This window comes from Bipolaris victoriae (assembly GCF_000527765.1).
Source record: "Bipolaris victoriae FI3 unplaced genomic scaffold scaffold_48, whole genome shotgun sequence".
Classification (NCBI taxonomy): domain Eukaryota; kingdom Fungi; phylum Ascomycota; class Dothideomycetes; order Pleosporales; family Pleosporaceae; genus Bipolaris; species Bipolaris victoriae.
The window spans coordinates 203477-228811 of NW_014575344.1; the positions used below are offsets into that span (position 1 = coordinate 203477).

Genomic DNA, 25335 nt, shown 5'->3' on the forward strand with positions numbered 1-25335 from the left:
TCATTACAAGTCATCTTGCCGTCATGGCTTTCGTGCAAAAAGGTCTCAAGAACATTCTCCAGAAGAATCCACATGATGTCGTCTTCCTCTCTGCCCTCCGAACTCCGGTAACAAGAGCCAAGAAGGGCGGTCTGCGCGATGCATATGACCACGAACTCTTGGGAGCGGTACACCACCCTCAATTATCCTCTGTACAATGTGCCAGGAACTGACGGATAGACAGGTCCTCAAAGCCACCATCAACAAATTCCCAAACCTTGACCCAGCGAAGATAGATGACGTTTGCGTGGGCACCGTGCTCGCCGAACTTGGTGGCTCCAAAGCCGGCCGCATGGCCGCAAACCATGTTGGCATTCCTACGACAACTTCCTTCAGCACCGTAAACCGCGCCTGCGCATCAGGTCTATCTGCTATAACGTCAATCGCAAACTCCATCGCTGTTGGCCAAATCGACATTGGCATTGGAGGAGGTATGGAGAGCATGACGCGCAACTATGGCAGCAGAGCTATACCCACAGAACTCTGGCCAGAGATGAAGGACAGCCCGGTCAAGGATGCACGAGACTGCATTATGAGCATGGGCATTACATCTGAGAATGTGGCGAGTCGGTATGGCGTCACTCGCGCTGACCAAGATGCCTTCGCTGCGGAATCGCAAAACAGGGCTGCGAAGGCGCAAGCGAACGGATTGTTTGACGATGAGATCGTTCCAGTCACTACAAGGTGGATTGAGCCCGAGGTGCCGGAAAACCAAAAGCAGGTGACTGTGACCAAGGATGATGGAATTCGGCCAGGAACCACGGTGGAGAAATTGGCGACTATGAAGCCGGCATTTGACAAGAATGGTGCAAGCACAGCAGGCAACAGCAGTCAAGTTTCGGATGGAGCAAGTGCAGCACTCATGATGCGCCGATCGACAGCCACGGCTCTCGGTCTGGAAAAGCAAATCATTGGAAAGTGGGCTGGGACACAGGTTGTGGGTTGCACACCGGATGAAATGGGAGTTGGACCAGCTCTTGCTATCCCCAAGCTCCTCGACTACACGGGCTTGCAGACATCAGATGTCAATGTGTGGGAGATCAACGAAGCTTTTGCGAGCCAAGCGCTGTACTGCATAAGGAAGCTGGGACTTGAGAACAAGATGGATAAGATCAATCCTAATGGAGGTGCCATTGCACTAGGTCACCCACTGGGTGCGACAAGTGGCAGGATGCTTGCCACGCTCCTACACGAGATGGGCAGAAGTGGGGAGCAGGTGGGTGTGCTGAGCAAATGTATAGGCACGGGAATGGGCATGGCCAGCTTGATTGTACGGGAGTAGAAAATGTCGATAATCAAAAAATTAGATAAATGATTGGGGTATCAAACGACTATGGTTTACAACGCCTTATTAATGCACTGGAGTGACACCCTAGGCCTTATTCTTTTTGCTCTTCTTCTTGGAGCGCTCTGCCAGAATTTCATCCAAAAAGCTCTTCGGTTTAGTTTTTACTTTCTTAGGAGCTGGTGGTGCAGGTTCTGCTTCTTCCTCCTCTTCCACTTTTTCAGACGACTTATCCTCAACCGGAGTCTCTGTGGTAAGCTCCTTTATCTCCCGGTCTTCAGTCTTCGCGCCTGCTGCTAGCCTTTTTGCTCTCGTTTCTTCATCCTCGTCGTCACTGTCCAGAGCTTTGGGCGGCTTCCTCGCCTTCCTACCCTCTCTCTTTGACTTGAAAGTAGCGGCCCTCCCATCCTCTTCATCATCGGACACCTCCTTCTTCGCAACAGCAGGTTTGCTGTATTGATGAGTTTTGGTCGCTGCACTCGGCCTCGCAGCTTCTTGTTTCGCCATGATATGAGCCTTGGCTTTTTTCTTGCCGATCAACTGCTGCAGCAGTTTGTCGTCCGACGTTAGTGTCCTCTTGGTGAAGCTGCCATTCTCGACATCCTTTGGAAGTATACCGCCAAGACCAATTCTGAACATGAATATTAGCACGCGCAGTTGCGAAAAACAGTCATGTGGAGTGCCACCTATCATGAGCGTAGTTTTGTTTGAGATCCTGATCATCCTCATCCTGAGGCGTCGCAGCACTGTCCCGCGTATCCCAGTCTGGCCGCGACCCGTAAAGCGAGGCCAAGAGCTTCTGTCCCTTTGCTTCAAGGAGACTTATCCGATTGGCGATAACATCGCCCTCGTTATTTCTCTTTGACATTTCCGGCGCGGACTTATCCAGGGGCGCTTGAGATTTTGGGGCTCAATACGACCAAGTTCCCGGCCGCGATATTTTTGAGAACCCGGTTCATTCTCGGCACGCTAGCAGACGTCCGCAACAGCCCTGTGAAGCAGCCGACATCAAACGGAGCTGTGCATCAAGAGCTTTCCCTCCCTCTAAACTCCCCCACCCATATACCCAAACGTGTGTCTGCGACTCCAGACATCATGTACAACCTTGCCCGCGCCCGGCCGCTGGCTCGCGCTGTTCGCGCTGCTGCTGTATGTACACACTCAATGGCTTCTCCCACGAGCTGCAAAAGGCTCTTGCACACCTGGCGCCCGCCCACCAACGATCATGCAGTGCTAACCAATGCCAGGAAACACCACTGAAGCGCTCCGTCATCCAGCAAAGGAGAGGCCTTGCCATCCACGAATACAGGTCCGCGGCCCTGCTCGAGTCGGTACGAGTGCTCCGCTGAAATATCCCACTATTTGGCGGGCCTGGACATCTAACACGAAACCCAGTATGGCATTGGTGTGCCCAAGGGCGGCGTCGCTACCAGCGGCGCAGAGGCTGAGAAGATTGCCCAGGAAATTGGTATGCGCCAGCAAGAGTAGACGGGCACTTTGGTTCTGGGGCTAATGTGTGCAGGCGGAGAGGACGCCGTCATCAAGGCCCAGGTTCTTGCCGGAGGCCGTGGAAAGGGAACCTTTGACAACGGCTTCAAGGGCGGTGTCAGGGTTGTCTACTCGTATGCTACCTCATTGTACTGCAACACCATGGCCAATTCTTTAACACAGTATGCAGTCCCCGCGAAGCAGCCATCCTTGCCGAGCAGATGATCGGCCACAAGCTTATCACCAAGCAAACTGGAGCCGCCGGCCGGCTCTGCAACTCCGTATTCATTGTCGACCGCAAGTTTGCCCGCCGTGAGTTCTACCTCGCCATCCTCATGGACCGCGCTTCCCAAGGCCCCGTCATTGTCGCTTCGTCGCAAGGTGGAATGGACATTGAGACCGTCGCAAAGGAGCACCCCGAGGCCATCATCACCACCCCCATTGACATTCACAAGGGCGTCACCGACGAAATGGCGCGCAACATTGCGACCGAGCTTGGTTTCTCGGAGCAGTGCATCGAGGATGCCAAGGACACTATCCAGAAGCTCTACAAGGTTTTCATGGAGAAGGACGCTACCCAGATCGAGATCAACCCCCTCTCTGAGACTACCGACCACCAGGTCCTCGCCATGGATGCCAAGCTCAACTTTGACGACAACGCCGACTTCCGTCAGAAGGAGGTCTTTGACTGGAGGGACATTACCCAGGAAGACCCCGACGAGGTCAAGGCCGCCAAGGTTGGTCTTAACTTCATCAAGCTCGACGGTGATATTGGCTGCCTCGTTAACGGTGCCGGTCTGGCCATGGCTACCATGGACATTATCAAGCTCAACGGCGGTGCGCCCGCTAACTTCTTGGATGTCGGTGGCGGTGCTACCCCCGAGGCCATCAGGCAAGCTTTCGAACTCATCACCAGCGACCCCAAGGTCACTGCCATTTTCGTCAACATCTTTGGTGGTATCGTCCGCTGTGACGCCATTGCCAAGGGTCTCATCCAGGTTGTCCAGGAAATGAACCTCAAGACTCCTGTTATTGCTAGGTTGCAGGGTACCAACATGGAGGCTGCGCAGAAGCTGGTAAGTTTTAACAAGTCAGACTTTGAGATGGATATTTCTTGCTAACATGTTTTGTGTAATAGATCAACGACTCTGGTCTTAAGATTTTCTCCATCGATGATCTCCAGGGTGCTGCTGAGAAGTCGGTTCAGTTCTCAAAGGTTGTCAAGATGGCACGTGATATTGACGTTGGTGTTGAGTTCACTCTGGGTATCTAAACGTTTATTTACAAGAGAAGATGCGTACAGCCTTTGAGGCTTGTGTGCGGTGCGGAAGAATATATTAGTTGCGCTCCATGCGTATGCTTGTGAGGAATCCTGTGCTCGTGTGGTAGAGTGTTTGACATTTGTGAGGCTCTTGTGATTCTTGTAAACCCGGATCTTTTGCATTGTTAGTACAGTGTAGAGCAGCTATATCTCGACTCGATAGGATTAGAATATACCCAACTACTACGTACTTCTCACCAAGTCCTGCTTCTACACATAGGGATCATACTATAAATAAGAAAAGTGTTCCGTTGGGGGATATGGAAGCTCTGTAGCACCCATCTTTACCTGCAAACCAGACTATTTCCGACAGATCCTTCCACGTGTTCACTGTTATGGTCACTTTCGTAGAGCCGATATCGTTCTCGATACACTTTCTTCCCCTCGCGCCTTACTAGATGCGAACTTGCAAGAAGTTTCTGTAAATGCATTAGCATCGCTATGAAGTTTATGTCTAATTCCACAGAAGCTATCTCAAAATGAAAACATGATATCCCCGGATGAATAGCTTGTGGATGGAATCAAAACGCACAAGCAGACCTTTGAATACATTAGGCCACCTGCGCCCGCTCAGGTTCTGTAACTACGCAAGGATCCACCTGCACTAACACCCAACAGGACAGAACCAGCATCCTACCTGCCGGCTTTTTAAACGAGCAACCGCTCGACGCGGCACCGCACTGAAAACGGTGCACGCCGAGGCAGCTGTCACAAACAGAACGCAGGATGCAATGTGGGACATGCAAGATCAGCGGTTGCATCCCTGCCCGACAAGTGGAGATGTTAGAGAAAGCGATGATCAAAGAGTATTTTAAAGGCAGGGTGGATGTCAAAGAAAAAACATCTGATAGATTTCACATCGGTCCTCTGGATTATCACAGCTTTGCTTATACCTTGCAATTCGATTCCGATATCCAAAAATGGCACCCAATCTAAGTGACCTCCCAAAAGACTACTATGTCAAAGCAATGCAATTCACAAAACGTACGCATCAAGATGCGTATCCAGCGATTGATCCGAGTCTCCCAGAGCACAGCTTAGCAGGCAAAGTCGTTATCATCACTGGAGCTTCACGCGGAATCGGAGCTACAGTACGTCCAAAAAAATTACGCATCATCATACTGTACAACCATGATCGAAACTGACACAAATCTTGATGGAAAGGCAATGGTACCAGCATTCATCAAAGCCGGAGTCAAAGGCATGGTCCTCATCGCCTCCAACGCCACCAAACTCTCCACCGTCGAAGCCTCTGTAAAAGAAGCTCACCCGGAAATCGAAACATTAACCTGCGCCGTCGACATCTCCGACGCTCAAGCCGTAGAAAAAGCCTTTGAAAGCATCAAGCAAAAGTTTGGTCACGCAGACATCCTCATCAACGCCGCCGGCGTTCTAACGGGTGACGGACCAAAACTCCACGAGACAAACGTCGACGAATGGTGGAAGAACTTTGTACGTCTATTTATTTATTTTTTCCCTTTTCCCAAAAGAAAACAAAGAAGAGAGAAAAAGGGATCTAACAAGCCCAACCCCAACCCCAGGAAGTAAACGCAAAAGGCACATACCTCCACCCCCGCCACAATCCTCACCCTCTCCTCCTGGCAATCCTTCTTCACCGTGCCCGCCGTGGGCGGCTACTTGATAAGTAAATTCGCCGTCGACGCCCTCGCCGCCTACGTCGCCGCCGAGTACCCGTGCGTAACATCCATAAGCATGCATCCAGGGATGGTGGCGACGGATATGCTGCGGGAACCGTTTCGCTCGTTGTTCAATAATGATAGCGCCGAGTTGGTGGGGGGCATGGCGGTGTGGGTGTGTCAAGAGAAGGCGAGGTGGTTGAGTGGACGGTTTGTGAGTGTGAATTGGGATGTGGAGGATTTGATGGCGAGGAAGGGGGAGGTTGTTGAGAGAGATTTGCTAAGGTTGGGGATGAGGGGGGAGTTTGGGGTCTAAGATGTGTTTGGATAGGGACTGATGTGGTTTTGGAAGTGGGGTGGGGGGCAAGGTGATACAAAGCATCTATTGATGGAGATTTGAAGAGAAAAAAAAATTTATCTCTTCATTTAGGGAGAGACACAAGCGTAAGATCAGTAGTAGACAAGGAAAGATATAACAAGCTTTTCAACAGCTCCAGTCCCACACGTTAATCACCTCCTCAATCCCTCGTAAATCATTTATTCTCCCCCTGCACACTCTTTGCCCCAGCTCCTGTCGTATCCCCCACAAACTTGCCAGCAGCTACACAACCTCAATATCAGCTTTTCATCCCCACCTTCTCTCGATGAAAACATACCTTTCGTCGTCTCCCCAACACCAGACGTAACCCCCGTCACCGCATCCCCCAACCCCTTCCCACCAGCCGCAACTACATTCCCCGTTGTATCCGTTATACCCTGGACACCCTTTCCGACGGTGTTGGTTGCGGCGCCGAGGGTGTTTCCTGGTGGTTTTTGTTAGCTTGGCGGGCGGAAGGCAGAAGGGAGGGAGGGAGGGAGGGTTGGGTGGACTGAGGGAATGAGAGTGGAGGGGAAGAAGCGAACGAAGAAGAATGATAAAAGAGAGATGAACATACCCAATCCACTCGCCGCCGTTCCAAAAAAGCCTACAAAACATCAATTCATCAGCCTCTTTCCCTTCCTCAATCTATCACCCCTAGTTCAAAAAAAACCCCCCTTACCTTTCTTCTGCTGCTGCTGTTCGTTCTGCTCAGCCATTTTTGATTTGATGTGGAATTGTCCGCTTTTGCGAAATTGCGTCTTCTTCCTTTTTGTTTATCTGTTTCAGGAAAAAAAATTATGTCAGAATAGTAGTAGATGTGTATAACACGAATCCTCGGAAGCGGCCACTTATAACGTTGCGGAAGAGGGGAGGGGGTTGCTGATCTCATGTTTGGTTGGTATGACGTAACCTTCCTTCCCCTTGTCCCTGCATATCTTTCGTTCCCTCCCGCCCCCCCCCCTTCTCATCAAACTACCCAGTCGATCTTCTTTGCGTAGTAATCAAATCATAACGTCACTTTGCTTGCATAGAGTAGATTATTCCCTGACCCCAGTTTGGACTCAATTGGCAGGTGGAAAATAAGCACCTTCGACACAGCACCAACCACATTCATCACGATCAACACAATGGCCACAACCTGTGAATAGAACAAATGCATTCTAACTAGAGCAAACGAAAAATAATACACAGCAGTTTTCATCCTCCGTCATTCCATGCTAGCCTTTTGTTCAACCACATAAAATCCTGCTTCTCGTGACCCAAGTCATTTTTGGTTCGCAGGTTGCATGCCTAAGCAACGTCTGCTATCGTCGGCGGCACCGCACCATAAAGCTACTCACTCTTCGTTTGCAAAAACACAAGTGAGAATGAGGAGAAGAAGAAAGAAGAAAAGTACATCGAGGTTGCGGAAATCGAAGAGAGACATTGACAGGAGAAAACGGCATCCCTTCTACCTGTCCAACCCTGCCCATCGTAACAGAAAAAGATGAAAAACTTGAGGAAAACGGGGGGTGCAAAATCAGAGCCCCGGGATACCACCCATGACGCTTATGAAAAGCGTACAATTTGGGCCACCTTCCCTCTTTATATCCGGAACGCCGTCGTGTTTGGTAGTGCCGTGATAAACATGCGTGAAGAAAAGTCGAAGCTTTTGTAAAGGTCACCCGTGGGAGATTGAGAACCCAAACCCGTTTGGAAACGACCTAGCGCTCGACAACAAGGAAACTTTTGGAATCCACCAGTCTTGAAAAGCTGCAGTAAGGAAACCCTGCAAAATGCAGAACAATGCGCGCTGACATGCCCCCGTCTATGCAACGAAACAAGCGATTAGATTACCGCGTGCGGCATGGTCTAGGGGTATAACCGTCACGCGCCTGAACGAAGAAAGGTAATCACTCGGATGACTTGGCCTCCGCCTCAGCAGAGTTCTCTTCTGGAGCTTGCGACGAAGAGGCTGCCTCGCCGGCGTCTTCGTTGCTAAGGGCTGCTAGCGCACTGTCATGATGTTAGTACAGAATTTTACATGTTGGCTGATATGAAAAACTTACCTGAAAGCATTTGCATGAGCATTCGAGTCCTTCTCCTTCTGCACGGGTGGGGTACCAGTGCGCGAAGAAGCTCCAGAGTCGTCACCACCACGACCCATCATGCTAGGGCCGAGACCACGACGGCCACTACCGCTGCGGCTGCCGAGCATAGACGGACCAAGCGCTCCGGCATTGTTGAGGTTGCGGCCAGAGGCGCCCTTGGAGAGCTTGCGGAGGTCATCCATCTGTACACGACTGCCAGTGTCGGGAGGCGGTTGCATGCCAGCGCCAGAGAATGAACGGGCATCGCCACGGCCCATTGGGAGACGACCACCACCACCGCGCTGGTTCGAACGTGTTCGCTCCATCTCGGCAGCCTGCTGAGCGGCCATGGCCTCTTGATGAATCTCGGCAATAGTCTTGGGGCCCTTGAGATTGTCCTTGGACTTCCATCCGGCCTTGCGCAGATCAACAGTGTCGAGCAACATGAAGTGCATACGCGAAGGAAGACCCTCCATGTTCATGACCTTCTCGATACGCTCAAAGTACATGTTGATCATCTTGGGGCCAGCCTCAGCAGACTCCATGGTGGCACCAACGGTGCGGAGCAGCTTGACCAAACTCTCAATGGCGGCCTCGTCAGGAAGGCCTTCAAAGTCAAGAAGCTTCAGGACACACTCGTGCATGATTCGTAGCGTCAACATGCCGAGCTTGTACAGCTCTCCGATAAACTGGATCAGACCGAGACCCTTACGCTTAGCAGCAGCGGCAACGTAGTACTCGTCTGAAAGCAGCTTGGCCTCTTTGCCGTCCTCGGGAGCGTCGGGAAGGTTGACTTCCCAACCACGCTCAAACTCTTCTTGACAGCGGTTGAGAAGGTACTTTCGGAAGAGAGCACCACCAACAACAGGGTTGCCATGCTTGTCTCGGACGTTCTCGTCCTTGATTTCTGTGCTCATAGTCTGCAGCATGCGACTGCAGAACTTGGCGTACATGGAAGACCAATGGCTTTCGTCACAGGCCTTCTCGAACGTGAGCTGAATGACTTGGCGGAGCGTGCGGCCGTCAGTCTCATCCTTGGATTGCCCAGCAATCTCGAGAATCTGGTCTGAAATCTTGTCGAACTTGTCGGGTGTCATCTTGTTGAGAGCAGCCTTGACCTTACGCTGTACCATGTCAGGAGGCATGTGGCCTGAAGGCGGCGCGGCTGCTGCGGGCGCAACAATCGATTGAGGAACCCATCCAGTTTGCGAGCGTTGGAGGGCCTTAACCTCCTGACCAGCAGTAAGAGGCATGGCCTTGGCGTCTTGAGCAGCGTTGTTGTTACCACCGCGGCGACTACCGCCTCCCTTACCACGAGAGCTTCCAACACGAGGAGAGTTGGGACCATGGGGCATGCTCTGGTAAGAGCTGGTACGAACCATCGGGGGTGCCATAGGGAATGCGCCACCACGTCCACCACCTAGAACGACATGAGCAAGAGGGTTCGTCATAGAGCCACGTCCACCTTGGGCTTGCTGGAAACGCTGTTCGGATGTCGTACCTGGTGGGAGTGTTCGACCTCCCAATGAGCCGCCTTGGCCAAATGTGCCCATGCCACCGCCGCCGCCGCCGGCACCGCGAGAAGGCTGTCGTCCGCCGCCGATCATGGAGCCAGGGCGAGCCGATGGAGGACCACGAGCCGAAGCAGGCTCATCACCAACAGTCTCCTTCAACTTCATATCCCAGTCAACAGAAGGCTTCTCCTTGAAGACATCTTGGAACTGGAGCAAAAAGTCCTTGTCGTACTGGCGGCCCTTGCTTCGGTTGCTGTTGTTCAGGGCCGGGTTAGGGCTTGAAACACCTTGTGGGTACTGAATCTCGTTGCGGACCTCGAGGAAGCGTGCAGTCTTGAGTGCTTGCATACCAGCAGTTGGCTGAGCGGGCTCAACAGACTTGTTGGTCTCAAGCTTGAGAGCAGCTGGCTTGGGCTTTGTGCCAGTTGGTGTCTTGGAGGGCGCAGGAGCGACCACAGGAGCGGGCTCTGCTGGTTCCCCAGTCTGCGAGGCACCAGGACCAAACATGGTGTTCTTTTTGAGGCTTGCGAAGAGCTCCTTGTCCTTGGCCTCACGTTCAGCCTTTTGTTCTGGAGTCTCTGCTGCACGAGCTGCCTCGGCCTCTTCGGCCTCGCGCTCGAGCTTGCGAAGACGCTCTTCCTCTTGCTTGATCTTCTCAGCAGCGTTGGCCTTTTCGGCCTCGGCCTTCTTCCTCTTCTCTTCCGCATAGCGCTTCTCGTCCTCTTCACGCTTCCTCTCTTCTTCCTCCATTTCGGCAATCATGCGCTCCATCTCTTCATCTTCCTTACGCTTCTTCTCTTCTGCGTCGAGCTCAGCCTTCTTGGCAGCTTCAGCTTCCTCCTTCTGCTTAGCCTCGAGGGCAGCCTTGGCCTCTGCCTCTTCCTTGGCAGCAAGCTTAGCGCTGGCCTCAGCCTTTGCCTCGTCTTCACTAGCCTCCTTGGCCTTCTTCTCAGCTTCTTCCTGGAGACGGAGCTTCTCTTGGAATTGCTTGACAAAGTCAGCCTTCTTAGCGGCAGTGTCTTCAGCACGAGTGGTATCGGAGGCGCTTGGTGCGCGAGGAGGAGTGGGGGTGGCGGCAATGGCTGGTGACCTGGGAGCAGCGGGTGGGGCAGATGCGGTAGCAGTTGGGGCGGGCGATGAGCCCTTGCCCTTGTTGAAGTCGACAACTTCACCGTCGGCAGTCTTGATAACTATGGCCTTGCTTTGCCTCTTTGGACGCTCGAAGCTTGTGGTGGGTGCTGGGCTCGCCGATCCCATGCTGGGCGTGTGTGTGTGCGAGATGTGATTGACGTTGGTCATCGCAGGGGTAGATGGCTGCGGAACAGCAGACGAGGGGCGCTCCGACATGTTAGAGGGCGTACGGGACATGCTCTGAGCCTGGGGTTGGTGGCCGTAGGGTGCAACACCGTAAGGAGCCGGCTGCATTTGCGGAGGGAAGGCGTGGCCACGACCGGGACTGGCGGGGACACCTGGGTAGTGAATGGACTGCTGTAGTCCGTAGCCCTGACCTTGAGGGTAGAAGTTGTTGTACGGATCAAGGCCAGGTTGCGGCATGCCGTACATGGCCTATATTGATATAAAGGTTAGGGAGAGTTCGGTATGGTGGGGTTTGAAAAAGATGGAGGGGTTGGGAAAGAAGCGAGAAAAATTGTTGGGCAACATGGACAGAGTGCTTGAAAAAAGGCTCTTCGTCATTCGCTGACCAACGGTATGAGAAAATAAAAAATGTGGAGACTTGTGGTTCAGTAGAAGATAATTGGGCTGGGAACGAGGAAACAGAGAAGATAATTGGGGGGTTAAACATGGTAGAGGATATACACACCTGCTGAGCATAGGGCTGTCCTTGGTAATATGGCATGCCCTGTGGATTGGCAAACTGCTGTTGCGTATGCATAGTGGCGGGCGTCATAGCGGGGCTGCGGTTCTGCGTGTATGGAGAACGCTGCGCCATCTGGCCTGGAGGCTGGAATGGCGGGGTCATACCGCGACCCATTTGTTGAGGCATGGAGCGGTATGGCTGTGGCGAGTGGTTTGCCATTTGTGGGTTGTAGTGTCCTTGTGGGTACCCACCACGGCCGCGGCTAGGAGGGTAGCCTCGACCCATGTTTGCATTGCTCATGTCGCTGTGTGCAGACTGGGAGGATTCGCGGCGCAGATGTTGAGCCTGAGGAAGCGAATGCGAGTTGGGTTGAGGGGGCATGGTAGGGCGAGCCTGTATGTGGGTTAGCATGTGAGGCTGAAAATGGTGGGGGCCGCATCCGAAGCAAAGCGCGGACTTACGTTTGACTCGGTGCCTTCACCGCCTTGACCACCAAACACCAGATTTGGGCGAGTGGGCAGACCGTCAGGCTTGGGACCACCAGAAATGGGTGTAGGAATGGGTGAGGGTGAATGTGCTGGAGAGGCAACGCGTGGGTTCTGTGCCTGGGGGTTCAGGTTTCCCTGGACTACGGGCGAGGCGTGGGCAGGCGCTGGGGATGCGGCGAGTGATCCGAACTTGATACCGGAGGGGGGGCCGCCTGCAGTGGCGACGGGCGGAGTCTGCTTGATCTGAACAGAGGACTTGCGCTCGTGGGCGTTGGCACTGCCGTTGGGGCCGCCGCTCACAATAGTGGGCATGGCGGGAATGGCGGGCTTGATGGCACTGTTGCCATTCACCGGGGAGACAGAGGAGCTCTTTCCATGCTGCGCGCTCTGAGGTGCTCCCACTGCCACGGGTGGGGTTGCGCTAGACACGATTGCAGGCTTGGTCGCGTTTGCGTAAGAGCTCCGGGCAGCGGGTTGCGCCGATCCAGCGGCCACGGTGGCGGACGATCCTGAGGAGGAGTTGTTCGCGGTCGTAGTCGAGGAAGCGGCGATGGGCGGGGTCTGCGAGTTGGAGATGGAATTACTCATGGACTCGGTGATGGCGGTGGGAGAAGCGGGGATGAGGATGCGGTCGGCGGGCAGGACAATGGGTTGATGGATATTGCCGGATGACGTTGTCGCTGGAATCCCAGATTCGAGCGAGGGTGGCGGGGGTGGGTTCTGCGGTATTAATGAGTTGCTGGCGACAGCGACTCGGGGCGGAGCAGAAAAGAGTGTCTTTGGATGAGGCAAAGGGCAGAGGTCAACTCCTTTACACAGGGCGTTGGAGGCTGTCCGAGCGCTTCAATGAAGAAGGAGTCTCGACAGGATTTCCGTGTCCGGATTTGGGGGGGGGGGATGGACTTCGACGAATAAATTCGTGAAACCAGCAAGCAAGCGGCTCTTGTGATGATCACCGAGTCCGCTGCGTGTCGAGTTGGTAGATGTTCTCGCTATGGAGAGACGGGTGTGAAGAGGGACGGTGGTTGGGCTCTTTCGAAAATTGTTTGAGTGCCAGGCTAAGCCGCAACAAGGATGTTGGCCTAGCCGAGCCCTTGAACGTCAGCCCCAACACCTGCGCCCACCACGTCCAAATGGCGGTTTGCTGTGACTGCATCTCTGCATGTGCTTGCTGTTGAAGAGTCACGACATTGTCATTGCAGTATTGGATTGACAGGACTGTTGTTGAGGCGCCCTGGCGGGCAGCACGAGCATTTGTGTCTTGATGCATCCGATAAGGCAGGCGGGGGGGATGGATAATGGCATGCCATAGTAGTGTCGCCTCTCCTCCCACTCTGCCTCGCCACAACGCCGACCAAGCACATATGTACGTACATATACATACAAATGTACTTACCCAGTACGTACTGTGCTGAGACCTGTTTGCTGTTTCGAAAGACGGATACCTCAATGAGAAGCGTTGTTTAGCATGGACATTGCTCTTTTGGTTTTCCCCCGCAGTGCGACTTTTGCTGGTGGTCTGCCAACGTGTGCTCCGCAAACGCCAGGTCGCACAATTGGGCAGTGGCGCTGGCGGGCGTGGAGGAGAGGAGCAACAGGCAGCACTGCAATGGTCACGACGACATGGAGGCCTGACCAGTCATACAAAGGCTACAGCAAATGACCCCGCGACGGTAGGCTGCAAAAACATTGGTGACTGGAGGAGTACTGACGTCTTGTATCGCGGCCCATGCACAATGACGCCTGAATATGAAAAAAAAACAGACATTCACGTGAAAGGACAAGTCCGGTTAACTCCGGCATCATGTGAGGTCAGCTCTTGTGTTGTGGCCACGACGCATTTGCTTGCCCCTCTTGTCGCCAGCTATCAGGCGCTGTGCTACTATGTCGCTGCTGCCTGCCTGCCTGCCTAGAATACGGATTCAGATGCACAGATGTAAATACGGATTGACTCTGATGACGAGTCAAACATCTGGCGTATAGATATGCGGGTCGTGGCTGGTCGACTGGAAATATGTCGTGGTATTCACGAATAGGAAGAGCAGGAAGTACCGATACGAAGCGATACGAAGCGCGAGCTAGTGGTTGTGTTATTGTTGTAGTACTTGACTAGTACTAGTTCGCCCCTTGAACATGTGTTCGGTCTGCTCACGGCCAAACTGGTACTTTGCCTCTACTTGCGGTCGTTCGTACAGCTGACAGGGGCGTAATAGGTGGAATCGAGATTGTACTAGCATCAAATTGGCGCACAGGTGTTGTGGGCTGACTAAGGCAGCCGAGGTGAAGCACGTGGCGGCCTAGTCTCTTGGACAGTCAGCAAGGGCACTTGGTACTCTATCCTCTACGCATTACGTGCAGAGTGTGGAGTGCGGAAATGCGGAGTGCAGTGGTTGTGAGGGACAAAGATGCAAACTATGGGCGTGGGAAATAAAGTTACGTGCCACAGTGAGACGGCCGGCTAGCACAGGAGCCGACAGTAGGTACCAGAGTACTGTCATGCAACTTGGCCTGTAGTGCCATTGCCTCTACCGGGCTTGCGGGTCTGGCAGGCCTCAGTAACACGGCAGGAGCACTGTCGTGGCATAAACAGCTCCCGAACGCGGCGCTTCTTGAAACCCAGGAGGCCGAGGTCGAGATGCACCAAGCTGGTGGAGAGAAGGACTTTTGGTGGTACTCTTATACTTGGTACACGTCTTGGGCCGGGAAGGGTGTTGGCTTGGAGGCGCGCACGCGATTGGCCGGGCGGCCATGAACAAGACGAACATGGCCTGGCAGGGGTGCAACGGCGAGGACAGAGATGGCTCGGCATGACTGCGCTGGCATTTCTGCCTCGTCCGTCAATCTTGGCTCAATCACGTCCTGCCCCGCGGTTGAGGCTGGGGGGAGGTGTGGGGGAGATTGCATGTCGCAGCGTGTGCCGTGCGGGCCTTTGGTTTCTTGCTGCGAGAGGAGAGCAGAATTTGGCCGTCTGGAGCATGTACCTGGCAAGTCGCAGCAAGCAAGTACTAGGAAATCCCACCTCTCATACCAGGCGTGGCCATGGGCGCTTGGCCAACCTCGGCGAACAGGCGCTGCTCGCTGCTTCTAAGGCAGAAAAGCCGCCGGCTGTGGCAGCAAAGCGCCCTAGGCCTGCATCTTGAGGCGAAAGCCCAGTTTTGAACATGTGCCAGCCTCCGCATGTCGTATCTTGCTCCGCCGCCCGGTGGCCTCGAGTCAGAAGGTTTATGGCCGATGGCGCAAGCCTGCCGTCGTCAGATCGCTCGCCGCTGCTGGTCACCTCGTATCCGTCAGTGATCGCCCTGCGCCGTACGCAACCCAACGGCTGAGGAACCACATCTCGGGCACTAACAGCGCCTCGCAATCCTTTGGCGTTTACTCTTACCATTGGTACACGACATGTCAACACCTACTCACCATCTCTAGAGCCCTGTCTGGCTTGCCTTTTGCTTCGTTCTACCTAGACGCCGGCACATTGACGTACGTACGGATACGTGCCTGTATAGGTAATGGGAACGCTGCAGTTGGAATAAGTGTGTGTGGGTTTGGCGCTGCAGGCGGGACATGAGTGCTTTTCTTTTTTTGCTGTCCTGCATCATCGCATCCCGCCCTTTTGCTTCTTCGCCCTGCCGTTGTTGCATTGCCAGACTTCGACTAGGTCCAAGTCTACCGCCGCCGCCGACTACACGCCAACCGCTGGCTGCTGGCTGCTAGCTGCTGGCCGCAAAAAGCATGGATGCCCAATGGCTGGCATTGGCCATGCGCGTCAGCCTTTTCCAATACCTCGCTGCATCTCGCTTCCCGTCCGACAGGCGCAGGTGTAGGTTAGTACAAGTGCAACAACAGCTACATCTTACACCTACGCCTAGTCGAGGTACACACTTGACCATCATGACGCCAGCGCTACCAAACTTTGCACATCCCTGTCCGCCCGTGGACCGAGCGCTACAACACCCTCCCCTCGCTCCACTCCACCTCGTTCCCTCTCATCCACGTGACCAGCCTTTCGCTTTTGCTGTGCAATGCGAGCCATCGACGTCGACTCCGCTCCCAATCCGGAAACCGACCACCACACGTCATGCTGGTCCTGCCGCGCGTGCGGAAACAAGGACCGGTTGCAACAGCATTGTCCCGCAGGGCTGACCGTCGTACGCCCCCAGCGTCCCGCTCACCTCTTCCCTCCACCATCCACCCGCACATCTGCATTGCTCGACGATCCCCATGGCCTTCTCCAAAAGCCAAATGCGGCCAATGGGCCAGTGTGCTCGCAACCCCAGCTTTGAGCCGTACATACCTACTATACACACGCACACGTACATATGTACTCCGCATTCTCCTCATGGGTGGCTAAAAGTTCCTGTCGAACCAGCGGGTATTCAGCCGGCATGGCTCGCAACCGCTTGCCCTTTGGCACGGCCCCTTACTCATCTTCAGGCACGTCGTTCCGGCTTCCTTGGTCCTCGATGCCGCGTGCCTTGCTCCCATGTACCTGCACCACGAGCCCATCCTTCATCTCCTACGGACAATAAATTTGGTTGCCGCCATGTCCGACTTGGAGTAAGCTTTCCAGTGGCTGTGCCCAGAAGCAGCACGACACTCTTCGTGAATAAAGGCACCCCGCGTATGCCACTGTGCTCAACCTCCACTGCATCCAAACGCAGCACCTACAAGGATGGCACCAGCCAACGCTCGTGCTTGCAGCACCAGTACCACATGATGCGCTCCGCACAACATGAACGGTAGCTGTCGAGCCTCGAGCCGGAATCGCGTACCGCGTCGCCACGTCCGTGTCCTGGAGACGAGGTACCATGACACTAGCTGGGCCTTTTGCTAGAGTTATGGTCCGTCATTGTGTCCTGGGCCCACTTGAAACCTCTGTTCATTTGCATTTCTTTGGGCCATCATGGCTCGGCCCTTCGTCAATGTGTGTCCGAGGCTAACAAGCTTTGAATCCACAATGACAAGCTGCTAGGACTGTCTCTAAACGACGCCTATCACACCGCCACCGGGAGCAATGCATGGCCACCCTCGTTTGCCCTCTGAGCGAGGTCCAGTCAGCCAATTCATCCACATCACATGCATCGCCTTACCTCCCACGGCTCCTGCTTCGTCCACTTGCACTATCCGCCTTCTCCCGGCACAACCATGTACCATGCTACCACTCCTCCTCTCACCCCTGCCCACACTCGCGAGCCTTCTCGAACTACCATCCTGGCATGGACAAATCGCACCCGAATCACCCAATTCGCCCGCCTATTCTGCCCACGCTAGCAATGCCCAGCCTGGATTAAGCCTAAGATCTGGCCGCCGTCTGTCTTTACTAGCTTTGGTTCTTGGACCGAGGCATGCAACCACCTCGTCACTCCGAGGTGCGTGATGCCAGTAGCAGCCGTTAATAACTCTAATCCAGTTAAGATCCACACCTAGCATTCTGTTCCTCGCGATATGCACACCCCCCAGCTAAGATGATGCCAACCAGAACGCCAACCGTCGCAAGAGACTGGAATCTCAGCGAACATCACGCAACCACCTTGCTCTGGGGCGTCCCCACCCCCCAGACTTATGCCCACCATCCTTATTCATACCTGACTGGCATGTTTGTGGCGCATGCGTTGTCCCTCTGCTAGTCTGCTCTGGCCTGCAGCTCAAGCCCGAGCCTATCAAGACGTTATCCACCGACCCCAGGTATTCTTCCCCGCATAATGCACAGTGATCTTGCAAAAGACGGGAATTACAGGTGTGCATAACTATATGACTCGAGAAGAGGCAGAAAACAACAATGGGTCAGACGGGTACACTGCAGCAAGAATCGCGTTGCACTATACGGCGTGCATGTGTTTTTTTGTTCAATTCCGCCTTCTCCACGTTTTGACGGATGCTGCTGTGCCACCAGTCCACAACATCTCCACAGTTTCCAAGCGGCTGTTGAATCCGTGCGCTCGAACACCCGGGCCCGGCAGATGTGAGGCCCAAAGAAGAAAAGATATGTCCATGACTGCCTGTCCAGGCATTTTTGGTACTGATCTTGTTTTCCAATTCGCCGTGGTCCTTGCGTTGTTCTATCCACTTTACCCATCAAGTAATCTCCCATGTAAGTAGCATGCGCAACGACATCGGTACCAGCAACAACAAAACAAGGCCACTAACTGATGCTGCTCCTGCCCCCGTGACATGAGGTAGCACCAGGGCAACCCCCCTCAAAGTTCAAACTAATGCAAGCCCGCATGCAATAACGCATGCACGTAACCAAGTCTTTTGCCTGCCTCAGCCCAGCAACCCCGCGGTTCCTGAGCCTCAGAAGCCGAAATTAACATGCACCTCTGGCTCATCCTAGTCTGGGGTAAGAGCATCAAAGTGTGGAGTCAAGACTAGCTACCCATGTGGTGTCATCTTTTCCCTTTCAGCCGCTTCTTCATTCCACATGGCTTCTCTTTTCTTTCTGTCTGTAACATGGCGTTCTTAGGCGAATCCTCATATACCCTCCCCGGCCGACGATTACAAGCCATCAGTGGATCACCGCAAAGACTGCAGCATCAACATATAGCGCGCGTGTGTAGGTCATGCGCAAAGGGGATAATAGCAGCGGATCTATGCTTTTGGCGTGAGTGCGAGTGTGTGTGAGTGGAGCATAATGGAAGGCAAGAAACCAGCTAGAAGTTTGTGGAGAAGAGCCCGCTTGGTCGAATAGGCCGGCTAACAAGCGGCGAAAGAGAGGGGAAGCGTGGTTCGTTCGTAGAAGGTTTCTGGAAGAAGAGCTAGGTCGATCAGGGTGGTACTACGGGTAAGGTCGTTTGAGATTTTCTCTTCCCCAGTGACTGCATAGCTACGCGTACGTACGTACGTACGTAGGGATATGCTAGTCTGGCAATGGTTTCTCCCGTAGCATGGGCAAGACAATGGCAGTGGTGGTGTCCTCTTGGCCGATCTTATCCTCTTGGTTTCTCGATGGTGTCTCGAGGACACTAAGCTTGGCCGTATCTCTTGGCGACTTCGGAGTGAGAAGACATGTACCTGAGCTTTGCTATCATCTCGATACGGTCATCGCTATGTCGTAGACAGACGTCTAATTTCCATTAGCACCGCGCTCGCCGCGGATATCCATAATCCACCGTTCTGAGCAAGATGTCTGCATCGGTCAAACAAAGTCGGGCTGTGCATACCCGGTACTCTGCCTGTTCAATCTGATAGCCCCTCACCCATTCATCCGCCCAACCATGACATCCCACTACGCCCTCTGCCCTTGCACTAGTCTCCCCCCCCCCTCCCCCCTCCCTCGCAGCCAAACCCCATCAACTCGCCAAGCGTCCCGCCCGGGACCTCGGGCAAATGCCATTGCGAGATGAGCGTTACATGGTTGCTTTGACATGGATGCTCACCTCACAAGCGCCGGGCTCCGAATCCTTCTTCGCACCACAGCCGCATAGTCCCCACCCACACATGGTCCTTTGCTGCAGCAAGAATAAAAGAAAATGCAAAGAGGAAAGACAATGAGTACTTGCTAGCGAGTCATACACGCACGTCATGCCTTTTGCGACAAACGACATCGGAACGAAGCAGCATGCGTTCCGTAATGTAGTTGCATCTTGCTAGGGAGAAGAAAAAATATCGTTGCATCGCGTAGACATGCGACGTTGTAGTGCTCCTCGGACAATGTCCTTACCAGCAACCATGTCCGCGCCCCGAGGTTCTCGCCAAACCATGGCCTACAGCAAAATACCCAACAAGACGGACAAGATACCACAAAAAACAAAACAAGCCTCCGAGATTTACAATACACAAGTAGGACCGGCCAAATGCCTTATTCGTGTCCTCAACCGCCCATTTTCTGCCCGAAGTTCTTCCCTTTTGCACTAGTTTGGTAACTTAGCGAAAACGTGGGTGCTGCAATTCTAGGCCCCAAACGTAGTAAGCAGTAGTACTAGGTTAGTACCATGTGCGTATAACACCAAAAACCAAAACAAAAGCAAAGAAAAAGAACCACCGAACGCGCCGCCCGGAACGGCATTTTGACCCACCCTGTTACACGCCGTCTTTTTCGCCCGGCACGCCGAAATCAAAAAAAGAAAACAGCCGGGCACTGCCGCAAAAAGACAGCCAGATAATCGCATGACTTCGAGGGGGGGGGTTGTGTACTGAAACCGCACACCCCTTCACATGCAAAAAGAGAATGTCTGTGTTGGTGCGTGCGTGCGTGCGTTGCGTGATTTTTTTCCCTAAACATTCATGACAATTCAGCGGAATTAAGGAACAACGCCGGAAAGGGCCCCAACCCTAGACGTCAATGACATGCACAAAAGTGCAAACATGGGACAAATCGAGATGGGCTGGGGGAAAATTCCTAGGGTCCAGGGGAGGAAGGGAGGGTCCGAGCGTCAGCATCCTTCGCATTGTATACCAAAAGCAAAAAGAAAAAAAGTGTAAACGACATACTTGACTACTTACTAAGGTCAAAACCATATCTCAAACTTGCACATTGGCCATGCAATAATCCCACGTGTACCTATCCCCAACCCACCATTCGACATTTGCAAAATAGCAATATGACATGGACAAATGCCAACGTAGCTAGCACACAGCCCTACGTAGTAGTACCCACAATAGCACCTATCTCTCTCTCTCTCTTATCACTATAGCGCCTTTCAAAATCTAAATAGATTGCAAAACAAGTGCCAAAAGACCAGAATCCAGTATCCACCCCCATGCCCATTTGTCCAAATCCATCTATCCGACTCAAACCACACCCCTACCCCTCTAACCCAAGCCTCTCTTTCTCTGTATCTATCTATCTATCTAAGTAAAAGGGGAAAAGGGTAAAGAGCCCCCCCCCCAAAAAAAAGTCAGGTAAAATACATGGTATCTTCGGCACCGAAAACCACACACATGGGGAAAACCAAACCAGGGAGATCCTTCCTTCAGTCAGGTTCATCTTGGGTGTAAAAAGTACCCAACTCACAACTCACTTTATATGCTAGCCCGCCGAGAAACAAGGATTGATGACGGCGACGACGACGACCGACTTGGGACGAATAGAAGAAGAAGAAGAAGAAAAAAAAGAAGGGTACCCACATACAGCGCGTATATACAAGATAAGAAACTACACACAGACAAGACCCAAGACAAGGGGGGCAAGAGTAGATAGTGGGAAAGTGGAGTTTTTTGCATGGTGTGATGTTTTAGAGAAGAAAGAAGAAAAAAAAGGCTCTACTACGGAGAAACGTAGAGAGAATATCGGAGGAATTATTGCTGTTGAGGCTCAAATACTCGTGATGTTCATTTATTTCATTAATCTTTTTTTTTCGAAACGAGGATGGGGAGACTTGGCTGTAGTGGGAAGGTATCAATGCTCTAGGGCTTAGTGGCTTTTGGCAGGTTGGCAGGTTTGGCAAGGGGGCGAGTGGGCGCAGAAAACCAAGCAAGACAAGCCAAGAACACACACCCACAGACATAGAGAGAGAGAGAGAGAGACAGGCACACACAGACGGACAAGTTTGGAAAGAAGATTGCAGTGATGATGTTGGTAATGTTTATTGTTTAAGAATAAAAAGAATATACACAAGAATAAAAGTTAATGTACCGATATAATCCGAACCTGTATAAGTTAATCCCCGGACCAAACGCAAAAGTAGTATATAATGAACAGGAGAAATCGACAAGCCAGGCTCCCCCACCAAGATATCCAATCGATGAAAAAGAAAAGAAACAGAAAGCTCGACGGATATTTCGCTGTAACGACGAGGAAACAGACAAAAGTGTTAAAAATACGAACAACAGAATGAAGAAACACGAAAACCAAAAAGACAATTCATCATGTCGTGAATTCCCCAGCCCAGAAATCCAAAAAACTAACCCTGTTTTTTTGATTGCAAAAAAGGACCCCTGCCCTTGAAGTGAGATGACCATACCCTAAAAAAACAAACGCCACATGGGTAAAAAAGACTTGGCTAAATGAACAGAGGCGAAGTTTTTAATATTGACTGTTGGAATGGTGGTCGTCGCTGTGCTGGCTAGCGTTCTCCATGACGTCTCCAAGGGACGAAGCGTATGTGTCGTTATGGGCGGAATCATTGCGCATGTACGAGTTGGGAAAGGTCGACAAGTGGTGGGGTGCACTCATCTGGGGCATGGCAAAGCTTTGCGTGACAAGTGGTGAGCTGGAAAAGGAAGGGAAATGGGCCGTTTGAGGTGTGGATCCGTTGCGCTGGGGTGTGAAGTTGCTCAGCTCGATGCGGCGGGGAACGCCGTTAGAGAAAGAGCGCATTCGGCCGTTGGAAGCGCCGAAGCCCGGCACCGGTGCATCTAGGATAGGGTTAGACAGGACTTTGTAATGCTTGGGTTACCAAGACAACTTACAGGAGTATCCAAGACCATAGGGCATCGAAGTGCTCGGGTATGACCGTGCACTATCTGGGTGACCATGTGAGCCTGGTGTGGTGGGGTGGTCGCCGACACTAGTGTAGCTCATGCTGGTCCTTAGGGGTGACTGCAAGGACTCTGCACGGCTCCTTGAGATGCGGTCGGCATGTAGTGAAAGACGAGGGATGCTGTGGTTGGCAGCGTAGGCAGGGGGGTTACTGACGGGCATCGAGAAGGGGTTTGATGTCCTTGGGCTAGCCTCGAGCGGTGCCGAGTGGAATCCAAAGGGTGATCCTTCGTGGGCTGATACTGGCGAGATTGCCTCTGTGGCCGACTGTGGAGGTGTGAAGGAGAAGCCGCCAAAAGCAGGGGTGATGCCCGTGGGCGACATGTGAGAGTCGAGTGGTCCGCGACGGAACGTGTCGATGCTCAGTGGTCGCATCATGTTGCCCTCGGCGTAGCTCGGTTGGTAGGATCCAGGCGAGGCAAGAGGTGTACCAAGGCCTTGTGAGTTACCAAAGGGAGCGTGCAGAGCGGAAGCCATGTCGAAGTCATCTGGGAGTGCGCGAGACCTCATCATACGCTCACGGTCGTCGCTTGTCAAGCGCTTGAGCTTCGCACGCCTATCATAACATTAGCATCTTCGTTGAGGCGAGGCCGTCCACTGTACAACTTACCTGTTCTGGAACCAAACTTGGACTTGACGAGGGCTGAGACCGGGAATCTCGCGGGCCAACCGCTCACGGTGAGCAGCATCTGGGTGGGCTTGACGGGCAAACTCGCTCATGAGGAAGCGAGTCTGGTTGTGCGTAAGGCGGAACCTCTTCATCTTGCGCTTCGCCGCCCGGATCTCTGCAGCTGACATTGGTGGCCGGTCCTCGTCTTTGCTCTCGTCATCACCACAGTCGTCTTTGTCGTCTGAGAAGAGATCGTCTTCTTGGTCTTGGTCCTCAACCTTGCCAACAGTGACGCCGTCGTTTGTTGAAGGGGGAGTGAGCCGGGAGATTGGGCTAGTGGGAGCAGAGCCGCCAAAGGTCACATTTGGAATGTCGTGCTGCTCAATGTCGTCGAGGCCAGTTGGTGTGTCAGTGCCAGCGTTGAGGTGGTTCTTGCTATCGAGCAGATAGGGAAAGCTCTTGTGTGACCGCATTGATGGCCTCTTCATGTCAAAGTGGTGTCCGGAGACGTCTGCGTGGAGCATTGCCATGTCGTTGTCGGAGTGTGGTGGTGTGTGTTCTAGTGTCCTAGATTCTGATGATTGCCACTCGTTGTCTGCTGCAGTCGAGCTGTACGCAGACATGTGAGGCGAGGTAGGCGGAGACAAAGGGATGAGAAAGTTTCCGTCAACCATTGGGGCTTCTGGAACAGGTGTTGTGGATTTTACAGGAAGAGTGAGCTATATAGCTAAGACGCCTGTTGGGGAGTCGTTAGCTGGGGAGTAGGAGACTACCCAGGATGCCACTGCTTACCTGGATACTCGTGGTTTTCCAGGTGGTCTTCAACAGTGGCAGTCGATCAGTACCCGGTCCTCGTGCGGGGTTGGGTACGGGTGATCGGCGAGAAGGTGGTGAAGAGTTGTCGCAAGGACTTTTGCCGATCCAGCGGAGAGAAGGCTTCAGGGATGCAGGTTTATAAGTTCCAGACCGTTATGGTGGTGGTTATGCGAGTCCAGACTCTATGCTGGTGTGTCGCAACGTCGAAGGGGGGTGCACAGCAGCAACAGGTACCAACAACGATGAGGCCAGACAAAGATGGAGGCCGAACGTAGTAGGTGGTAGTGATGATGGTGATAGGGTGTTGCAAGTTTGGGCAAGATGATGATGAAGCGGGGAGGGGGGAAGGGATGTTCTAGTAGGAGTGAAGGCGTGGTCCCGCTGTCAACGATGATGAGGTAGAGGGCTTTGTAAAGAGAGTCAGGAACAGGCGAGGCTATATCAGCGATAGCAGCAGGGAGGGGATCAGATCATTCCAGAGCAAAAAGGCTTGACGGGGCCCTAATGTCGACGATCCGGATAAAATCGAGGGATAAGGGAATAGTGAAGACCGGGGTGATGGCATGCATGGACAGTGGTCCTTCTTAGGGAAACAAGATATCCTACGAGGACCTGGAAGCAGCTTGTTACACGACGAGAAGCGTGACTAACGTCGAGGGCCTAGCAGACCCCAAGAGCACCGGGGCACAGGGATGCGGTAGGTCGGGACGTGGGCCTACTACGCAGGAGAGACGGGGCGGGAACGAGCGAATCGAAGGGCTCTGGATCAGGTGTGCAGCCGGCCGGGGGGGCCTACCCTCGCTCGAGAAGGGGAGCGCGAGCGGTGCGTGAACATGGTGGGCTGCATGCTCCCATGCATAGACCATGGCCCGTGTAGAAAAATGGCCGACGAGCAAGGAGGGATGCGTGGCGTCAAGCGGTTGATGGTCGAGGCAGGTGGCGGCGCCATTATTGGCCAAATGCGATGCGGGAGCTCCAAGGAACCCGCCGTAAGAAGTGGCAGGGATGCGACAGGGCTCGGCAACGCTTGCACGGCGTGTTGCGGGGTGTTGCTGTCAATGCCGCCCTAGTATGGGTAGTGAGGGGACGAGGTGGTGGTTAGTGGTGGTGGTGACGGTAGTGGTGGTAGCGGGCAGCGGGCATGGTCATGGTACTTGGTCTAGTGGTGGTGGGCCGAGGGTGGTAGCGGTATGGCCAGGGTTCGTTGGACAGCGGTAGAGCGGTAGCGGTAGAGCGGTAGAGCGGTAACAGCAGTCTTAGCGGTCATTGTGGTAGGTAGTCGGACCTGGTGGGTAGTGATGGTGGTGGTTGTGGTAGTTGTGGTGATGGTGCTAGACGTGTGTGTGTGTGTGTGTGTGTGTGTGTGTGTGTGTGTGTGTGTGTGTGTGTGTGTGTGCCTGCCCGCCTCTGTCCGTTCTTGCCTTCTCGCTCCCCTCTCACTCAGGCACACCCACCCACCCATCACCCATAC

At 53.4% G+C, this 25335-nt stretch overlaps 9 protein-coding genes across 9 annotated transcripts; 3 read left to right on the plus strand and 6 right to left on the minus strand.

Annotated features, from left to right (window-relative positions):
- Positions 1–23: 23 nt before the first annotated feature.
- COCVIDRAFT_27171 (hypothetical protein) lies at positions 24–1321 on the plus strand (the record flags this gene model as incomplete). The annotated part of the gene is made up of 2 exons (XM_014700603.1): positions 24–167; positions 224–1321. The coding sequence occupies 2 exons, from the start codon at positions 24–26 to the stop codon at positions 1319–1321; spliced, it is 1242 nt and encodes a 413-aa protein (XP_014556089.1).
- A 90-nt stretch (positions 1322–1411) lies between these two features.
- COCVIDRAFT_100883 (hypothetical protein) lies at positions 1412–2192 on the minus strand (the record flags this gene model as incomplete). The annotated part of the gene is made up of 2 exons (XM_014700604.1): positions 1412–1955; positions 2011–2192. 2 exons carry the CDS (start codon positions 2190–2192, stop codon positions 1412–1414), a joined length of 726 nt encoding a protein of 241 aa, XP_014556090.1.
- Positions 2193–2419: 227 nt separating this feature from the next.
- On the plus strand, positions 2420–4085 carry COCVIDRAFT_16536 (hypothetical protein; the record flags this gene model as incomplete). The annotated part of the gene is made up of 6 exons (XM_014700524.1): positions 2420–2473; positions 2572–2655; positions 2720–2792; positions 2847–2946; positions 3003–3888; positions 3951–4085. The coding sequence occupies 6 exons, from the start codon at positions 2420–2422 to the stop codon at positions 4083–4085; spliced, it is 1332 nt and encodes a 443-aa protein (XP_014556010.1).
- A 968-nt stretch (positions 4086–5053) lies between these two features.
- Positions 5054–6086, plus strand: COCVIDRAFT_16537 (hypothetical protein; the record flags this gene model as incomplete). The annotated part of the gene is made up of 3 exons (XM_014700525.1): positions 5054–5224; positions 5298–5585; positions 5691–6086. 3 exons carry the CDS (start codon positions 5054–5056, stop codon positions 6084–6086), a joined length of 855 nt encoding a protein of 284 aa, XP_014556011.1.
- A 217-nt stretch (positions 6087–6303) lies between these two features.
- COCVIDRAFT_38327 (hypothetical protein) lies at positions 6304–6847 on the minus strand (the record flags this gene model as incomplete). Its single annotated transcript, XM_014700605.1, has 4 exons — positions 6304–6371; positions 6427–6573; positions 6706–6735; positions 6811–6847. The coding sequence occupies 4 exons, from the start codon at positions 6845–6847 to the stop codon at positions 6304–6306; spliced, it is 282 nt and encodes a 93-aa protein (XP_014556091.1).
- A 1176-nt stretch (positions 6848–8023) lies between these two features.
- Positions 8024–12609, minus strand: COCVIDRAFT_100891 (hypothetical protein; the record flags this gene model as incomplete). The annotated part of the gene is made up of 4 exons (XM_014700606.1): positions 8024–8126; positions 8180–11280; positions 11537–11926; positions 11995–12609. 4 exons carry the CDS (start codon positions 12607–12609, stop codon positions 8024–8026), a joined length of 4209 nt encoding a protein of 1402 aa, XP_014556092.1.
- Positions 12610–13467: 858 nt separating this feature from the next.
- COCVIDRAFT_38329 (hypothetical protein) lies at positions 13468–13752 on the minus strand (the record flags this gene model as incomplete). Its single annotated transcript, XM_014700607.1, has 2 exons — positions 13468–13652; positions 13686–13752. The coding sequence occupies 2 exons, from the start codon at positions 13750–13752 to the stop codon at positions 13468–13470; spliced, it is 252 nt and encodes an 83-aa protein (XP_014556093.1).
- A 945-nt stretch (positions 13753–14697) lies between these two features.
- COCVIDRAFT_16539 (hypothetical protein) lies at positions 14698–15406 on the minus strand (the record flags this gene model as incomplete). The annotated part of the gene is made up of 2 exons (XM_014700526.1): positions 14698–14961; positions 15050–15406. 2 exons carry the CDS (start codon positions 15404–15406, stop codon positions 14698–14700), a joined length of 621 nt encoding a protein of 206 aa, XP_014556012.1.
- A 6576-nt stretch (positions 15407–21982) lies between these two features.
- Positions 21983–23722, minus strand: COCVIDRAFT_100742 (hypothetical protein; the record flags this gene model as incomplete). Its single annotated transcript, XM_014700608.1, has 3 exons — positions 21983–22314; positions 22369–22994; positions 23049–23722. 3 exons carry the CDS (start codon positions 23720–23722, stop codon positions 21983–21985), a joined length of 1632 nt encoding a protein of 543 aa, XP_014556094.1.
- Between the last annotated feature and the right edge of the window lie 1613 nt (positions 23723–25335).